The sequence below is a fragment of the Syngnathoides biaculeatus genome, chromosome 1 (assembly GCF_019802595.1).
Source record: "Syngnathoides biaculeatus isolate LvHL_M chromosome 1, ASM1980259v1, whole genome shotgun sequence".
NCBI classification, from domain to species: Eukaryota; Metazoa; Chordata; class Actinopteri; order Syngnathiformes; family Syngnathidae; genus Syngnathoides; species Syngnathoides biaculeatus.
Genome location: NC_084640.1, coordinates 12,479,867 through 12,497,465, shown reverse-complemented (window position 1 = coordinate 12,497,465; position 17,599 = coordinate 12,479,867). Strand labels below are relative to the sequence as shown.

General features: G+C 41.4%; 1 protein-coding gene across 36 annotated transcripts in view; it reads left to right on the top strand.

The window, feature by feature from the left end:
- The window catches only part of adgrb2 (adhesion G protein-coupled receptor B2), a 296,094-nt gene that overhangs the window by 225,848 nt on the left and 52,647 nt on the right, over positions 1-17,599 (top strand). For 35 of the 36 annotated variants that reach the window (XM_061816759.1, XM_061816839.1, XM_061816819.1 and 32 more), the window contains 10 exons: positions 852-1,040; positions 6,576-6,737; positions 10,385-10,549; positions 10,882-11,046; positions 11,727-11,828; positions 12,163-12,269; positions 13,198-13,392; positions 13,697-13,765; positions 14,093-14,201; positions 14,370-14,516. In XM_061816759.1, the coding sequence (XP_061672743.1) occupies positions 852-1,040; positions 6,576-6,737; positions 10,385-10,549; positions 10,882-11,046; positions 11,727-11,828; positions 12,163-12,269; positions 13,198-13,392; positions 13,697-13,765; positions 14,093-14,201; positions 14,370-14,516 (1,410 nt within the window). The remainder of the gene's footprint in view (positions 1-851; positions 1,041-6,575; positions 6,738-10,384; positions 10,550-10,881; positions 11,047-11,726; positions 11,829-12,162; positions 12,270-13,197; positions 13,393-13,696; positions 13,766-14,092; positions 14,202-14,369; positions 14,517-17,599) is intronic. The other variant, XM_061816963.1, reaches the window with a different exon arrangement.

The window sequence follows — 17,599 nt, the reverse complement described above, 5'->3', positions numbered from 1 at the left end:
TGTTGGCAGTTTGACCTATATCTGAACAGGTCGACCTGCGGCGGTGAGCTGGCTGTCCTACTGTGCGAACACACACACACACACTCACGTCCATATTGAGTGCTCCTACTGTGTACAGCAGAAAACCCCTCCTGTCAGGGAAAACCCCCGGCTCTCTCCGTCTAGTTCTCTCTCTTGTGCGTTTCCTCCTTGCCGCTCCCATTCTTCCATTCCTCCGGGCGTCAGAGATGAGCTTAAACCCTGACTCACGGCATGTTAATGAAGATGTAATGCGATTAACGGACATGAAATTAATTTGATTTCCTCTCCTGCCACGTGATGACGCCTCTATCAAAGAACATGGTGCTTGGAAAACAATTCTGAGAGGAGTGGAGGGACTTAATACTTAATCATCTCTTTCGAGGGAGGACGCAAGAATGGACAAAACATTTTTGGGAGAAATTGTCTCAAATACATGAAACCATGGTACACGTTTTTATACTTAGATATGTATATGCATACAACAGCACCCGATTGGTCAGAAAACCTTGTGAAAATGAGGTCTTATGTAAGTGAAATCATATTGGTGGATGGATGGATGCACAAATATGGACGCTGCGTTAAAAAAAAAGCCATGTTCTTCCAAAAGTGGTTTTGTTGCAATTTCACACGGATCATTCCTTGCCTGTCCTACAAATGACTGCATTACATTCTTTAGTGTTCAAATGAATAAACAAATAAAACATTTCACAATGTGATCCTTTAGCTCACGGTTCGAAGCTAAATGAAGGGCTCCTGTCTGTCTGTGGCTAACGTGCTGCCCAACTGTCCTTCTTTCAGATATAAGCTAGCCCCTATGTTCAAACCCACAGGCGACCCGGCAGCTGAGGAATGGTCTCAGTGGAGCGTGTGCTCTCTGACGTGCGGACACGGCTGGCAAGTGAGGACGCGCTCGTGTGTTTCGTCCCCTTACGGAACGCTGTGCAGCGGTGCCCTGCGAGAGACGCGCATGTGCAACAATACGGCTTCCTGTCCCGGGGAACCAGGGATAATAAGCTCAGGTACGCCCGCGGGCCACCTTTTATCCTTGACCGTTTGATGACTTTCTCTATTTCTATGGAGTTCAGGATTGTAAACAAATGCAAATGTACAATAATCCAGTCAGAAAATGACAAACAGGACATCAAGAAATAATGTTATTGAAGGGACTTGTGTACCGCTTATTTCAAATTTCAAGAGGTCTGCTTTGATTATTAGCGGAGGTCCTTCTATCGGACTGAAATGGCCATGTTCATTTTCTTTTCGAGTGTTCTGATTGCAATGGATGGGAAACAAAAAGTGAGGCCTCTCCACTCGCCCTGCTTCGTGCGCAGAGTGACAAAAACCCTTTTCCATGATCACAGTTTCAGTGCCACTCATGGGATGGTTGCCAAACTCGCAAGTGCTTTGATTTGGTCACCAACAGACTTGAAGCTGGTCAGAAAAAAAATGCATTAGAGAACATAAAACTTTGCTTTGCCAGACTTGGTCACGGATCTTCACAGTCAACGTGTCTAAATGTTCACATCAGGATGCGTGTTAAACTTTAAGGACTCCAAATAATATTGATGCCTTCAGATATTTTGCTCCCCATATTTATTTGAGCAGATATTCTGTCTTTCATCTTACTCTCCTGGGGAGAAACTTTTGGGGGAAATGAAATTAACCTTCCACTTGGAGTTCATAATTGAGTTGTCATGTTTCAATTTTGGACAAGTTTAAGATTTGACAGACCAGGGTACGGATGCTAGCACAGCACATCATCCAACTTTGGTCAACAAACCATATTTGTTCGCTGATTTATCCCCATTCCCCCCACACACAATTAAAAAAAAAAAAAAAAAACTTTTATTAGCTACCAGTTACCATTTTCAAGCGATTTTCCACACTCACTACAGCAGTGAGCAGATTTGAACATAATTTGACTCACATTTGTTGATCACAAAGCAAATGTGTCACTGTGCTAATTAGGGAGAGGGGGGGGGCGCCACGCAATCCTTTGGCAGTGTGACACATTGAAGGTCATCAAGAGTTCTTTCTGTCTGTTCTTGTTGCACCAGCTTGACTTCAGATTAAACCAAAAGTCCTTTTTTTTGTTTTGTTTCTGAGCTGCGCCATTCTGCTCAGTGATAGTGAAGCCATTGCGAGAAGCTCTTTTCATGTACAGAAATAACCAGAGCATGCTGGTTATGGTGATGCATAATTATTGTAGAGTTTAGCATGAAGGTAGAGTTGGTTTTATGCCATACTTTGTTTCAAATGCATGTTGCCCCCTCCCAACATTACATTATTTTTGTACTGCGCATCAATTGAAAACAACAAATGAGTCTAAACTGAGGGTAAAATTGCATAATTGCACTCCACCGCCACTCCCAAGTCGACTCACCGGTGGCTGCATCCTAATCCCTTTTCGAAAACGACACGCTTTAAAGTTGTCTACTTTTGATCGAATGACCCAGCCCGCGTTAATGTCAGATCCGAACAAGCCTTAAATATCAGTGTCACAGTTGTTGAGTGTCAGCTTCTAAGCGTGTGGGCAAGGACACGGTGGAAGGGATTAAAGTGGCCTTTCTCTTGTTTATGAACGATTTCTGCAGCAATGGACAAGATGGAACATGCATGTCTTCCATAAAATGTATGCTCGCGTGTTTGACTGCAGTCCAGATTTGCAGCACGGACCCGATTCTCTTGTACCCCCTGATATATGCTAATTTGGCTGGATTGAGCACATAAAATGTTCTGTTCAGGTTTCAACTTCTGAATTCCTACATCCACTCCACTTCCTCGCATGCTACACTTGCATCACTCGTTAGTCTTTCGCTCGTGCTTTAAACCGTCCACATTAACACTGTCTGTACTCTTCCATCTAGTGTTGTATGGACTAAAAGTATTTGCAAATTAAGATCGCTCTCCCAATAAACTAGTTTAATTTTTCACAAAACTGTAGTGTTTTGATAGTTAAAGCAATAGTTCTTATGGTTGTTACTGTGGCTACCAAAAACTGCTTAAGGTGCTGAGTTTTCCCGATCAAACATGATCAGAGATTTGTAAACTTTATTAAGTTTGTCCTACCACTATGTAACAATCAGATAACAGCAAAGTACTTCCTACTGTTCTTGGCATCTGTATTTGTTGTTATATTTTAGTGTTTAGTTTTACAATCCCTTCCTCATCTTGTGCTCTGTAATCACGTTTATGAGTTATGCGTTATTTCTTTTTTTAGAGTAAGGTCAACTGTTGGCTAATTGGTGTGTATTTAAACATAATTTACATTAGCAGTCCTCTTTTTTTTTTTCCCTGACTATGGTAGGATTCAAGAGCTCCATCTCCGCCCAACATTCTAAAAAGGAATAAAGAGAAACGTTTTCCCTCCCTGTCACTGCATATGCTAATCTCGTTTTTTAAATTCAAATCCGCCAATGCGATTTGTGTGTCTAAGTGTCTCTGTTTTCCATTCCGTGTTGATATTAATATGCTCAGTGGATCCTTTGATGGGATATTGGCTGCTGTGGTGTTCCATTTATTATTTCATTATTCTGGCTGGCTTCCATTCTGTTGGGGTGCTGGGAGACCCCAGGGGTGGCCTGAATGGCATCGCATCATTTTAAGCTAAATAGGGAACGTGGAGGTGGTAGCAAGGAGACATCAATGGGTTTAATGGGTTTGATGTAATTGACTTTTAAAAATAACCCTTCAGTCGGTAATTTTTTTCACTCGCGTGTGTTGGTGGATCTTTGGAAAGTCTGATAGTATGGTAACGCAAAACTAATGGAATATTATCGATTACATTTTCTACAACGTTGTGTTTCAGCCTATACTTGACCTCATTCAATTCTGGTGCTGATCCTGATTAAATCAAGCTTTGTAAATTGTTCTTTAAGGTGAAATGTCAGCCATTTTCAATGGATTATCGACTAATTCTGAAAGCAAATTAGTCATGTTTTTGGCTTACATACCAGACTGTTGAATGCAACATAGGTTTATGTCAGTGTTTTCTTCAATTTCACATACTTCACATGACAAAAACCTCAGTTCTTCCTTCCGAGCATGACTTGCTCATTTCAGAACATGAAATATTCCAAGCCAACATTCTGTTTCATATGTATTTAGCCTCAACAAACGAACAAGGCACACAAGCCCAGTCCCCCCCACCCCACCCCTACACCCTCCAGATATCCCGGGGTAAAGAGAATGCACTGTGCATATTTTTAACAGATTTTTTTGGTGAAATATTTTCCCCGTGTTTGTGTTTTGATTTTGACTTCGTGAATACTATTGGTGAGTTGTAAGTGTGGGCGGATATGTCTGTGGGCATCTCCGTGCACGTGTTTTGTGTATCTGCGTGCAATAGCTCAGAAAAACTGCCATGGACAGAAAGGCAATGAAGTGTGAAAGGACATTTTTGCTTTTTTTTGTTCCCCTTCCCTCCCCTTTCCATGGGTAAAAATACATATTTAAGGTGAAACCAATTCAGTTTAGCGACTGCAAGTGGCCTTGTTTAAGCTAAGTAGGCAGTAAGTGCTGGAGCAAACTTTTTTTTTTTTTTTTTTGGAGTCTAAAGGTTCAATTCCCCAAAGCACGGCAAGTCAAGTTGTACCACTGCTTTATTGTATTTAGCTACTGCTGATTTGCCATAGATTCAGTGACATTTAAAAGACGGACTGAAATAATGCTGTATTATGCAGTACATGTCTCTGGGTCAGCGCGTAGTCAAACGCTGCAGCGCCACATCTCCGGTAATCATCCAAGCAGTACAGTGAAACTCAGTACAAGGATGCAGTAACTCACCACTACATGCAAATAGTGAGCACAAGGACATAAATAATGCAGCACGCTGTGCTTTGGCCCTGTATTAAAACGCTGGTAATGATGGCTTTCTTAAGGGTTAACATGATGCATGTGCCTTATTATTCACTGGATCCCTCACATGTTCGTCATGACAAATAACGAGCTGATATCTTAATAATGTATAAGTAATTACATGAGCATGTTTATTAATTGAACACACTTTGAAGGCATCTAGAGTTCCTGCATCCTAATTATATGTAACCTGGGTCTGATTAGTGCTGTAAGTGAATGCCATGCTATTTAAAGTCTGCATTTCTTGCGAGAGTGGATTAGTTGGGACATTTTGGCATCATTTGCTTCACATTGTATCAAGACTGCAGGTCAGCGGGAGCCACTGTGACAGCTTATCTGTTCTCTTCACAAGCAATAACATTGTTTCAATATATGCTTGAAAAAAAAATATTGGACACACCACATAAATGTCGTTAGCGACCAAGCCAATCGTCGCGGCCACACGCAGGCGCAAAATCTCAGTCGCGGCTTGGCCTTTTTTATGTTTTTCACATCCTTCCCCTTTCTCTCTGTGACCGGCCTGCACTCGCAGCAGACAACGAGGCGCTCTAAAGAGGCCGCTGCGATCAACGACACTTTCATTTTCATTAAAAACATGGCAAAAAGAAGACTTCAATGAGTGAAATGGAGTCTTTAAAATCTGTGCCTTATCCCATTTAACTGTATGTAGCCGCGGAGAATATCTTCGGATAATGTCACAATCACATCTCTCATCAACTTAAAATGGGAAAAAAAAGATACAAATCCTCTTAAAATCCTGATGACTGGATTGAAAAATTTCTCGCTATTTATTAGCAGCTCCTATGATTTATCTGCGTACTTTTTAATAGCACCGTCTCGCTCTGTGCCTGCAACTGCCGCTCCTTGGAGTCTTCTTTCACAGAGTAGACTTAATTATTTATTACTATGATTTATTTAGCTTTGCTCAACAAGACCAACTATCTTTATCATCAAATTTTCCTTTCCCTCTTCTCCTTTTTGCCAAAATGTAGTTAATCTCTATTAAATAAGGCACATACATCTTTTTTTCTTTATTTGATCATTTTGAACAAGCCTGGTTTATTGCCGGGGCCGGCCTCGAATGTTTGGGCAAGTCCACTGAACGATTGCACGCGTTCATTTGTGTGCACTTTAACTTTGGACATTGTGCAGCCATCGCTGCATGGTGGAATTGGATCAAGTTGACGCTGCTTAATGTTAAGCTCAGTGATCATTTGCAACACAAGAAGAGTCTTGAAGGTCACATTCATTATTGACAATGTTTTTGTGCAATACTACAGCTCATTTATTCCACTTGCATTTATTTCAATAGCAACAGCTGTTGCTAAAATTAGATGGGATGAACAAGTAGGAGGACAACCTTGCAGAACACACTAAGAAACAGAAACATTTCCCTCATTAATTGGTTGGCAGAGTGTCTGATTAGTTAAGTCTTTGTTGGCCTTACTTGGTAAGTAATAGTTTTGATTATATCTTGACTGACTCTGCATTAGTGCATGGCTGTGTCCGTCACTAGCCTCCATTTCTTTGCCACTTCTAAGAATGTGCCCATTTGCATTTTATATCTTGTCATATCGACTGTATTTCTCTCAATCTCTAACATAGTTAATGCCTGTGATGCCCCCCGCCTCTTACCCTTCCCTCATTCCTCATCCCCCATGTTGTGTGTTTGCTCGTGCATTTGTGGGCATTTGCAGTGCATGGACTGTGGCACGAGTGGTCCTCATGGAGTCTGTGCTCTGTGACTTGTGGGCGGGGCTCCAGGACTCGAACCAGGAAGTGTGTGAACGAAGGTGGGGCAGTGCCTTGCGGATGGCCCGAGACGCAGACCAAACTCTGCAACATAGCAGTGTGTCCTGGTTAGTAGCATGTCCATTTACATGTCCCCACCAGTGAAAGTCCCTATCTCTCTCTCTGTCTCGCTCTCTCTCTCTCTCTCTCTCTCTCTCTCTCTCTCTCTTTTTCTTTCTTTCAAGTTGAAATAAAATAATGAAATAAAAGTGCAGAGTTTGGAAAAACTCCATTGCACCAATATAATTAACGACCAGGCTTTCAAGTGCATACCTAGATAACAATTGGTGCTCCGACCATGATTGAACCTGTCTCCACTGAATACGCTGAAACTGCGCCCCACTCAAACAAATTGTCGATCATCTTTTTGTTTTGCCTACACATCCCCTGTATGTTAAAATATATCCATTTAAAGCCAGTGGGGAATCATTGCAGGGGCTTTCCACGCTGCAAGGAGAGGTGCTAGCCACAAGCTAGCTCGCGAGTCAACGGGGAGCCCGCTGACTCGCATCTGTGTTGTCACCTCCTTGCTTGGTGTTGTCTCAGCGTGTGGGTCGACATAACAGAGACACTTCAGTGGGTACACGTTATTTAGCATGTGGCTCACACTACATCACATGCTTTGAGCAAATATTTTGTCCTACTTATTTACACACACACACAATGCTTCGTACAGGATCCTGAATAACACAAAATACATAACTCTTTGGAATTCAAATAACAACAGTGAGCTGTTGTGTAAATTGTCGCATCCAAGGCAGATGCGTTTTTTAGGATCTGAATTTTTCTTTGTCGAACTTGGTTTTAAACTTTTAGCTGGAAGATAATCAATTGTGTTACTCACTTGATGTTCAAGTACCAATTCAGTACAAATAGCTACACTTGGACTAGTAGATATTTTCTCCCTTTTCGAAGACCAATATTGCAAGGTGACTTTTGTTGTCGTGAAACCGGCTTACCGGCAGATCATTCCTCCCCGCTCACGTTCCTGTCCTCTCACCACAGTTTGAATTTCCATTTTCATTCATCTGCGAGGTGTGTACACGCTCACTCAGCCATCCTACAGGACCGAGACTGATAAGAATTTGGTTTTCAATTCTTTACGTTGTGTTCACGGTTGGCTCGGTTTGGATTGTGCAGCGCATCTGCCATGGAGCTCTTTTGCTAGCGCCAAGATTACCTATTAGGCCTGCACCTTGTCAAGAGCCTCACTAAGTTGCTGGCACAGGCCCATCTAATTCTGGTGTCGAGGGCACATCGGGACGACCAATCTGATTGAGACTGCCCATCTGAAACATCTTTATTAAGCTGCCTTCTGTACGAAATGGGGCCCATTCTTTTAAATTCTGAAGAAAGAGAAGCTGAACCGTCACTGTAGCTATGATAGAAGTGATTTGTAGTTGGAGATACTTTTGTTCTGCAGACATTTAAATACCAGCTCTGCTAAAAACACTTGAAAAAAGTATACATCATACTTTTGTCTTAATGTACGCGCGTTATCAGTGCCCTTTAAAAGACATTTATTTTAAAAGCACTGACATTAGAGTGGAATAAAATGTGACTTCAAATGCAGTCTTTTTTTACACTAAAAAGTAGTTCTTTTTTGATATAACTCTGGAATAATAGTGTTAATGGATGTACAAGCTTTTGCATGTAATTGCATGTTTGAGGTGCAGCATTTTTTATGACTGGCACCCGCCATTGCAACATTTTAGTGATCTTGGTATTTCTTCCTGTTATAGCTTTTAATTGACAAATAGCTAGAAGAAACTTAACCATCAGCATCTCAAGTACTTTTTCTTGTTTGTTTTAAAATGCTGCCACTGTATTGGAGAAAGGCTTGTACCTATTTCTGGTGGCTTTTTCAGTAAATGTGTGCAGAATGTCCTGCTTGTTATAAATGCGCACCGTGTAAAGCCTTATTAATCCAACGCGTGTTTCAATGTTCAAAGACATCAGTTTTGAATTTATGAATACGGTGCCAGCATTTTGGAGCCCATACAATGGTGCCTTGAATGATCAACCTTTCTCTCTGTGTTCTCGGAATGCATACAAACACGTCATAAAACATGTACTGCAGAACATTTTGTGCATGCCGGTGTAGATTTGCATTTTTCTTAATTGGCTTCTTCCTGTTCAATCTCTTTAAGCAGCATTGGTGGATGAATTGGAAACTTTTGCATCAGATTTTGATACGTATTGTATCACTGATTACTTGTTTCATCATATTAAAATATGATGTTAAGAACCGCTGTGTTGAGATTGCCTCAAGTGTTTTTGTTTCTTTAGATTCAGCTCTCAGTGGTTTCTTGAATTTGAGGCGCAAATTTGTCTCAGCGATGGAACGTTTTGAGGGTTATCACACTCCAGGCTGTTCTAATGTTCCTTGTGTGAGCACATTTGATTGCTTTGGATTAAACTTTAAAAAGATGCTTGGCAGTTAGCAGTCGCCATGTAATTCACAGTTTTAATCATTTCTCATCTCCAGCAGAGATGCCTCAGCAAGTTTGACCAAATAATCAATAAAAATGGGCAATTGCACCCCTGCCGCTTTCGCTTCAGAGAAAGAGGAAAAATATGTTTTGTACATTTATTTCACACTTTTCTCTTGCCACAAATTTTTTTCAACTGATCCAAAATTTGAAAGCCTTTAGCTCAGACGATTGTGCTTCCACAAATGTCTTAAATGGTCAAATGAAACTGCTTTGTGCAATTGAGAATGATGTGTAATAAAATGTGTCAAAATAACAGCGATTTTTTTGTAAAATATGACAAAACCCGTATACCATATAAATACAGCACTCGCCTTTTTCGAAAGATTTCAAGATTGCTGTTTGGTAAAAACTAGATACAAAATGGGCATCGCTATTTAGTTTAAACACCAACATTTTTCATTTGTTTTCAGTGTACTTGCATTTGTTTTATTTGATCAACATTATTGATTCGGTTCAATTTCAGCAACTTGCAAACTGTTTGAAAATAATTTGGCAGACTGTAAATGAAGCTTCAGGTGCTCTTTGGCTTCCACCTTCAGCTACGCTCCTGCTGCATTTTTTGTCTTTGACATTCAAAATTACCCAACTTATTATTAGCTTTCAAGTCCTTGTCAAACCATCTCGCCTTGATCACTGTAATTTTCGATTGAGGCGGCGTAGGGTGTGTGTGTGTGTGGGGGGGGCTTTTGTGGTATTTCATTTGACAACTCGATTACTCCAGCATTGCTTTCTTTTCTAGCGCAGAACAGGAGTGGGAGCTTCGATGGTGTGATGGATGTCACCGGGCTTTGCTTAAGCTCTTTGGTATCCGTGGATTATTTGACAGGCAGTACTGGATAGCAGTGAACTATATATTTAAAATATATCTATTAATGCACAAACACCAGTCAAGGAATGAAATTGTCATCGACGTGCAACACTCTGCGTGAACCCTTTGAATCGCAACATAAAAGGAATTGTGAGCAGGTTTTCCACTGCGGATTTAAATATTGAACATGTGCTATGTTGTAAATGCTATTTATGGAAAATAAAACAGCACCTGCACTCTATTTACTCTTTCTATTAACCCATTTTCAAAGCCGTTTTACTTTAAAACTGTCTCATCTTTGTTCGTTTGTTCCCCCCCCCCCTTTCCCCTATTTGCTCTCCATTTACCACCAAATTTTTTTTCTCCCCCCCCCACCACCATTTTCCACATTACCACGCTTGCGTGTTGCCAGTGGAGGGCAAATGGTTGGAGTGGGGCCCCTGGTCGAGATGCAGCGTCTCCTGCAACACGGGCACCCAGCAGAGGCAGAGACGCTGCAGCGGGTCCGTGCACGGCTGGGCCGAGTGCAAGGGCCCCCATCAAGAGAACAGAGAGTGCACCAACCCTTCATGCACTGGTAAGGCGTGCTAAATCATTGCTTAGTATTCACCCTCACAGTCTCTGGAATGCCATTATGCAAGAATGGATCTTGTATTATCTGAAGGCATCGCATGGTGCGCTCTGATTTGTGGGATGCTGCCATTTTGGCGTCGGATCCCAGTTTGGCTTGCAAGTCTGTTTCAAGTGGGGTCCTTGAGGGGAGAGAATACGAGTGTGTTTGAGTAGTCCCAGAATGGGCTCTTTGTGTCTTTCTTCCATTTAAATGATAAAAAGCTTAAAACTGTAACCCAGAATTTACTCTCGGTCCATCCCATGACCCGCTTTCTTTTCTTTTTACGCCTTATCTAGGTGGGGGCAACTGGGGCAGCTGGAATCCCTGGAGCGACTGCAGCAAGACATGTGACTCCGGGTGGCAGCGGCGCTCCAGGACGTGCGAGGGCAACGGGGAGCAAGGGTACCCCTGCGAGGGCTCGGCTGAGGAGGTTCGGTCCTGCAATGAAAAGAAGTGCCCTGGTTAGTTGCTCCTTTGAGCACGAATCCGAAAGCATACGTGACGTTTTATTTCTCAAGGCGCTTTGACCCAAAGACGAGTTGGATTTTTGTTGGCATGGCAAGGTGAACATCATCTCATTTTGACCCCCCCCCTACACACACACACACTTTCTTTCCCATTTTCTGTCTGCTCTCTGTCGTCCCTCTTCATCTTTCTTCTGAGTCTATCAGAGTCTATCTACCAACACCCATCTGCCTGCTTGGAATATCTTCAGAGAACTCTCTTGCGTTTGTTTCATCAGGGTTATGAAAGAGGGGGAGGGAGGAAACGTGAGGGGACATTAAGATGAAGACGGAATGAGATAGTGTACCGGGGCAGTGACACTGAGAAGTAGCACTAAGCTCTCTACAGGGGAATGGAATAGGGAGCGGCTGCAGAAGAACATTGATCTAAATTTCTTTTTTTGAGTAGCTAATTTTTTTTTTTTTTTGTGGAATAGCAGTTATCAAATCTGCCTCACAGTTCGGGGGTTCTGGGTTGAAATCTGTGACTCTTGGCGTTTGCGTGTTCCCCCTGCGGAAGTGTACGTTAATTGCATTCTCATATCACAAGTCCTCCAGGTAGAGTGAAATTTCTTTTGTGAGCTAACCCTCGACAAGATATAATTTTTTTCTTTGTACCTCACTTTCTCTCCCCGCAGCTCCTCACGAGATATGTAAAGACGAGAACCTCCTCACCATCTCATGGAAGAGAGCCTCAGCTGGCGAAACCGTTTACAACAAGTGTCCAACAAACGCTACTGGTTGGTCCATAGCTTCATTCCCACTGACAATTTGCTAGCGATATCTTAATGTTAGCTTGAATGTATATTTATAATATACTAGCAATTCTAGATATTCAATCAAATTATGCAAATTTAGGGTTAGGACATTATATGGTGACCTCTGATCAAATGTTTGTATGGTTCTTGGTCACCGTTTTACTCTTTAGAATGTGAATTGTTGCTCTTATCCAACATTGTTGAAGTGTGTGTGTATGTGTGTGTTTGGGGAGATCTCCCAGAATGATACATCGAAAATATTAAATAATATAAATAAATAATAATTAAATATTAATTATGTGCCTGTTCCTTTTAGGATCTGCTAGTCGTCGTTGCATGCTGGACAATAATGGAGTTGCTTTCTGGGGTCCTCCGAGCTTCGCCAGATGCGTCTCAGTTGAATATAGATATTTACATATATCTGTAAGTTCTCAGTTAACACACACACGCACGCTCACATGCATTCTGGAACTCGTCTTGCATCTCATTTACATCAGCCAGTGAAAAAAAAAAGCATTTTAGTTTCCAAAGTACTGTTTTAGCATTGTATTTACTAGTGTGGTGTAGTAGTTGTACTTCACTGTATCACACTGAGCAGTGTCTCATTTTATAAGTTTATCTCTGCTGCTTTACTCTAGGTCCTAACATCAACCATTTATGAAATGAAGGGACATCTTTTATTAAAAGAAAAAAAAAACAAAGAAACTCAGTAATGATGGAACTCTCAGAGTTTACTCCCAATAGTGACTTTATTGTCAGATCTCCGGTATCTATAATTAGCTTTTTCCACGGCTCTGCGCTCATACTTATCAATTAATGAACATGGCTAATGAATGTGTTCATCAGGCAGACTGTTTCCCTGCTCCGTGAACTTCCACCTTTCCTTCTCCTCCATTATGGCAGAGGAGATTATATGGGGCTGGCGTTGGAGTTGTTGGTGGGGGAGCGGGTTGGAGATTGTGAAGTGGGGGACTTGATTGCACTGTTACCTTCTGTTCCAACCTTCCATTAATACCATGAGTCAATAATTAATTTTCTGTGATTGATTTTATCTTATGTTCTGTCTCTTTTCCGCTCACTCTGCATTTCACACCATACGCACACACAATCACTGGCAGGTTTATTCTTTGGAGCTTTAACAACATGCATTTTTTTTTTTTTTTTGTCAGAGAGTACTTCTGTCCTCTTTTTGACTTGCCTATTTTAAGCGCAGGCAAGAGAAATTGCCGTGTACATATTCATGTTCCTGTTTCGCAACACCTACTTAACGTCGGTTGCATCCGCGGTGGTGAAAATACGCCGTGTCGTTCACTTTTCTCTCCCTCGCCGTCTGCCTCTTTCTCATCTGAAGTTACGAGAGCATCTCGCGAAGGGTCAGAGGACCCTGGCCGGGGAGGGGATGTCTCAGATCGTAAGAAGTCTCCTGGAGCTTTTGCAGAGGAGGAGCTACTACAGTGGCGACCTTCTCTTTTCCACGGAGATCTTGCGAAATGTGACGGACACCTTCAAAAGAGCAACGTACATCCCAGCTCCTGACGACGTGCAGGTGGGCAGAAGCAAACCACCCACATCAGAGATTACAATATATATATATATATATATATATGTATATATATATATAACATACAATAGATATAACATACAATAGATATAACATCAATTTCATACATTTTTTCCCCCCTTTTGTTCTTAAGATGGTTGAAATTGATTTTTTTTTCCAATTATAACATCTTCAATGTACTTCAATACCTCTGCAAGACCTTTGATGTGATGATAGAAAAATACTAAATGAGATGAACACTTGAATGTGCTTGCATATTGTAATTTATTTCAATATCCGGTGTCTTTAGAAATTTTTCCAGATAATCAGCCACATGTTGGACATGGAAAACCTCGAGAAGTGGGAAGACGTGCACCAGGTAAAGACTTTTTTTTGCTGTTCCTGTGTACGTACATCTTTGTCGCATGAACATTTTGTTCCTAGAGTCATTAAAACACACCTGTTCATGTCAAAAAGGATAAATTGTGACATGTTTTTGAGCTTGACCCAGAATGAGTCCCATAAACTTGATGTTAATTTATAAGCCATCTGGATGTCATAAATACATTACGACCATGTTTTTTTTTTTCCATCCATTTTTTTCATTGCACTACTTTTACTATCTGACTATCTGGTATCTCAGTCAAAGTTTGTCATGTGAGAATGATATTACCCCTGATTTTTCTCAATTTCTTTCCATCTGCAGGTCGCCCCCGGTGCCGCCTTGTTGATGAGAATTTTAGAAGATTTCATTCATCTCATTGGCGAAGCCCAAAAGCCTTTCCAGAGTTTTTTAGTTGTTACCAACAACCTTAGTAAGCATGATATAACTATTTACTACATGACATTAAGATCATTGTTTGATTTCCTGATGAGTTTCATGCATAAGTTTGACTTTATTCTCGCTATATCATTTAACGTGCCTCATCTGTGGTTCGCCCACAATAGCAAGTTTAAACAATTCCCGTCTATTGTTTGCACAGTGATAACTATCCAGCGAGAGCCCGTTTCAGCAGTTTCCAGTGATATTAACTTCCCCGTGAAGGGCCGGAGGGGGATGAAGGACTGGGCAAGAACAGCAGAGGACAAGCTCTATATCCCGAAGGAGGTCTTTACTGTACCAAATGAAGGTAGCGCGACGCAACAACAATTATTATATAAACAGTTTCGTTGCATTTTCAGGCTGGAGACTCTTGGCACTATAATTGCTATATAGTGAGATTATAATTGGGTTTCTAACCACAGCTTTAGGATTGTTTTATTTTATTTTTTACACTGTCTGAGGATTAATGTTACAAGTTCTATTTGACATGCTTTAATATTGCTTTTTTTATGAGTATTGTCCAAAATCTCTCTGAAACTGCAAATTTCACATCCAGTAGAAGAACCACAAGTTTCATAACAGTCAGGCTTCAAAATAATGCTCAGAATGAGCTATTACATGCACTCATTGAGCACATTTTGGGGACCTGCTATCACACCGCCCAGCACTCTCTCCGGTCAGGGTCAGGTTGGCCAAGAAGTGTTTCTCGAGTGCAAATTTATGCGACTCTCAAATGTGTCTCATCAAAACAGACAGACGACTTTGCAAGGACGTCAAAGAGCTAAGTTTATACCGTACAAAGTGTCCGGAGGCTCTTCTGAAGAATTTGTTGACCATATCCATCCATCTTTGCCGCTTATCCCCACGAGGGTCGCTGGGAGTGCTGGAGCCTATCCCGGCTGTCGACGGGCAGGAGGCGGAGTACACCCTCAACTGGTTGCCAGCCAATCGCAGTGCACATGGAGACAGACAACAGTTGCTCTCACAATCACACTTACAGGCAATTTAGATTAAAACTAAATACTAGAAAACACAAGAACACAGACACAAGAAAACTAGAAATGCATGGCCATAGTTTACCGCAGCCTATTTATTCCCCATAAATTTTTGTCTTTCGTGTTCGACCCTGAGAAAAAGTCATTTTGATTTGACTTATTTCAAACATGTACATCAAGTTGTACATGAAAAGACGGCAAACCGACGTATATTATTTTATTTTGCAAATGTCCAATTTAAGAACTTTTCTTTTTTTAGAGCTTACTCTCATCCAATCTTTCTTTGAGTGGTTCAATGTAACTAAAACTGACCTACAGTTTGTTTTCGACACAAAGGGAAAAGCGGCATATGCAGGTAAGCCGCTGCATTCCGGCCGGATCCGAGAACGCTCTGAAACCGCAAACTAAATGCTGGCGAAAAACAAAGGGATCATTCTATGTTAACAGCATCAAAGAATGGTAGAGACGAAAGGATTGTGAGAATTGCCAGATGCAGCCCGGCACCCAGAAAAGGCAAAGGTCACGTCTCACAGGAAATTACACTGTCTGACTTCCTGTCTCACAGCCCTGCCCAAATGACAGTTCTGAGAAAATAAATGCCAAAAGAACAGAGCTGTCCGAGCACTTTGACGGTTTCTGATGACAGTGACTCTTTGAATGGCTTTCACGACATCCTTTATGATGACCTCGAAATAGCTCTCCACCTGCTTTCCGCCTCACAACTCCAACAATATCCTGATTTGGTGGCTCTTTAAAGATAAATACATATATAGACGGTTCACGTTATGATGATGCTAATCCAATCGACGTTTGAATGAATCCATTTTTGAAGATTCATTAGAAACTGTTCAGAAAAGGTAAAATCATTGACTCAAGAAGGACAAGAGTAAACAATTTCGTGTAACCTTGACAAGGAGCCAAAGTAAAAGCACCCATTCCTTCAAGTGAAGCCTTAAGTGGTTCCTTTCGGCTTGCTTTAAAAAAAAAAACAAAAGAAGAAGAATGTTGCCCAGTTGATACATCATGGCTATGGCAGCATCCAAGCTAATCTCCTCTGAGGCTACCGTTGTTTACAAGCTGGCAGTCACATATCGTTTTTAGGACCTCTGGAGAAAAAAAAAAAAAAAAAAGAGAGAAAAAGCCTGTAGTTGCCGACTGTCGCCTCCAAAGGACTGTGATTGGTTCAGTCTCTCTCTTTTTTTTTCACCAGCCACTCTTGTGGAAGCTTGGTAACGAATTTATGAGATTGTCCACATTTTGAGTCAAACTCCCTCACATGTGAATATTTACCTTCTTTTTTTAATGCTTTGTGCACTCCCTTGTTACTTTACTTGAAAGTTACAATTACAATTGCAAAAGAAAAGAAACCATATTGATTTGTGGTATTTGGTAAATTGTTTTAGCCAAACAAAACACAGCCTCGTGAGTTTGGACACCTCTGCACATTGGCAGGCCATAAAATGAGGTTTTCAGTTGCATGCAGTCAGTTTGGTTTACTTCGTTGAACTCCTAATGAATACCTGCTTGCAATGGACAGCTCGAAGATGCTCATCAATGTCCGCTGACCTCTTTTTGTGTGCACACGTGCGCCCGCTTGGCGCGGATCCATGCAACTTGTATCGATAGGTTCGTAAATCGCCTCACCGAGCAGGAGCACGGATCGGGCTTCAACTGAGGCGACAACCTCTCACGTTAGAGATTCTTTCTGCCAAATAAATAGATTTCATCATGAATAAGTCTTTGCAGACGCTGTCGTATTGAGACCATCACATTATGTATTTCCAATCTGCCGCAACTGTTTTAAATGTTCTTCCCTCCTTGTCTTTGTCTTCTTGAACTGATGCATCATTTGCTGTCAGCTTGATATTTTTGCACGTGAACCATGACAACTGATATCAACCAACGCAGTAGCACCTTTTACACCTCTGAGGTGAAGTTCTTCTGTTGCTTCCCAAAAGGGCAAATGAGGGAAAGCGTCCATGTGTGTGAACTTTTTACTTATCCAGTCCGCTTTTTTTTTTTTTTTTTTGCCTCAGCCCACTCCCTCTCACTGGAGACAAAATGACATTTACAGAAGAACAGAACTTGTCCTTGGTAGGGAATACTTGTTCTTTTTTTTTTTTGTAATATAACACTGAAGGGATTGTTGTAACGCAACAGGCTTTGATGGATGAAAAAGCTTGAAAGTGGTAATAACGACAGCATCGCACAATAACAGGCGCTAGTATTGAGGGGAATTTTAATAACAACTAGATAACAACAAGACGGACCTTGACTTTCAGTAAGTGCGATTGAAGGGGCTCGGTGGAATTGAAAGGCCGTTATTGGCCTCGGTTGCGTTGTCATCATCGCGGTTGACTTCCAACAAGAGGGGGAGCACACTGGACTGGATGGC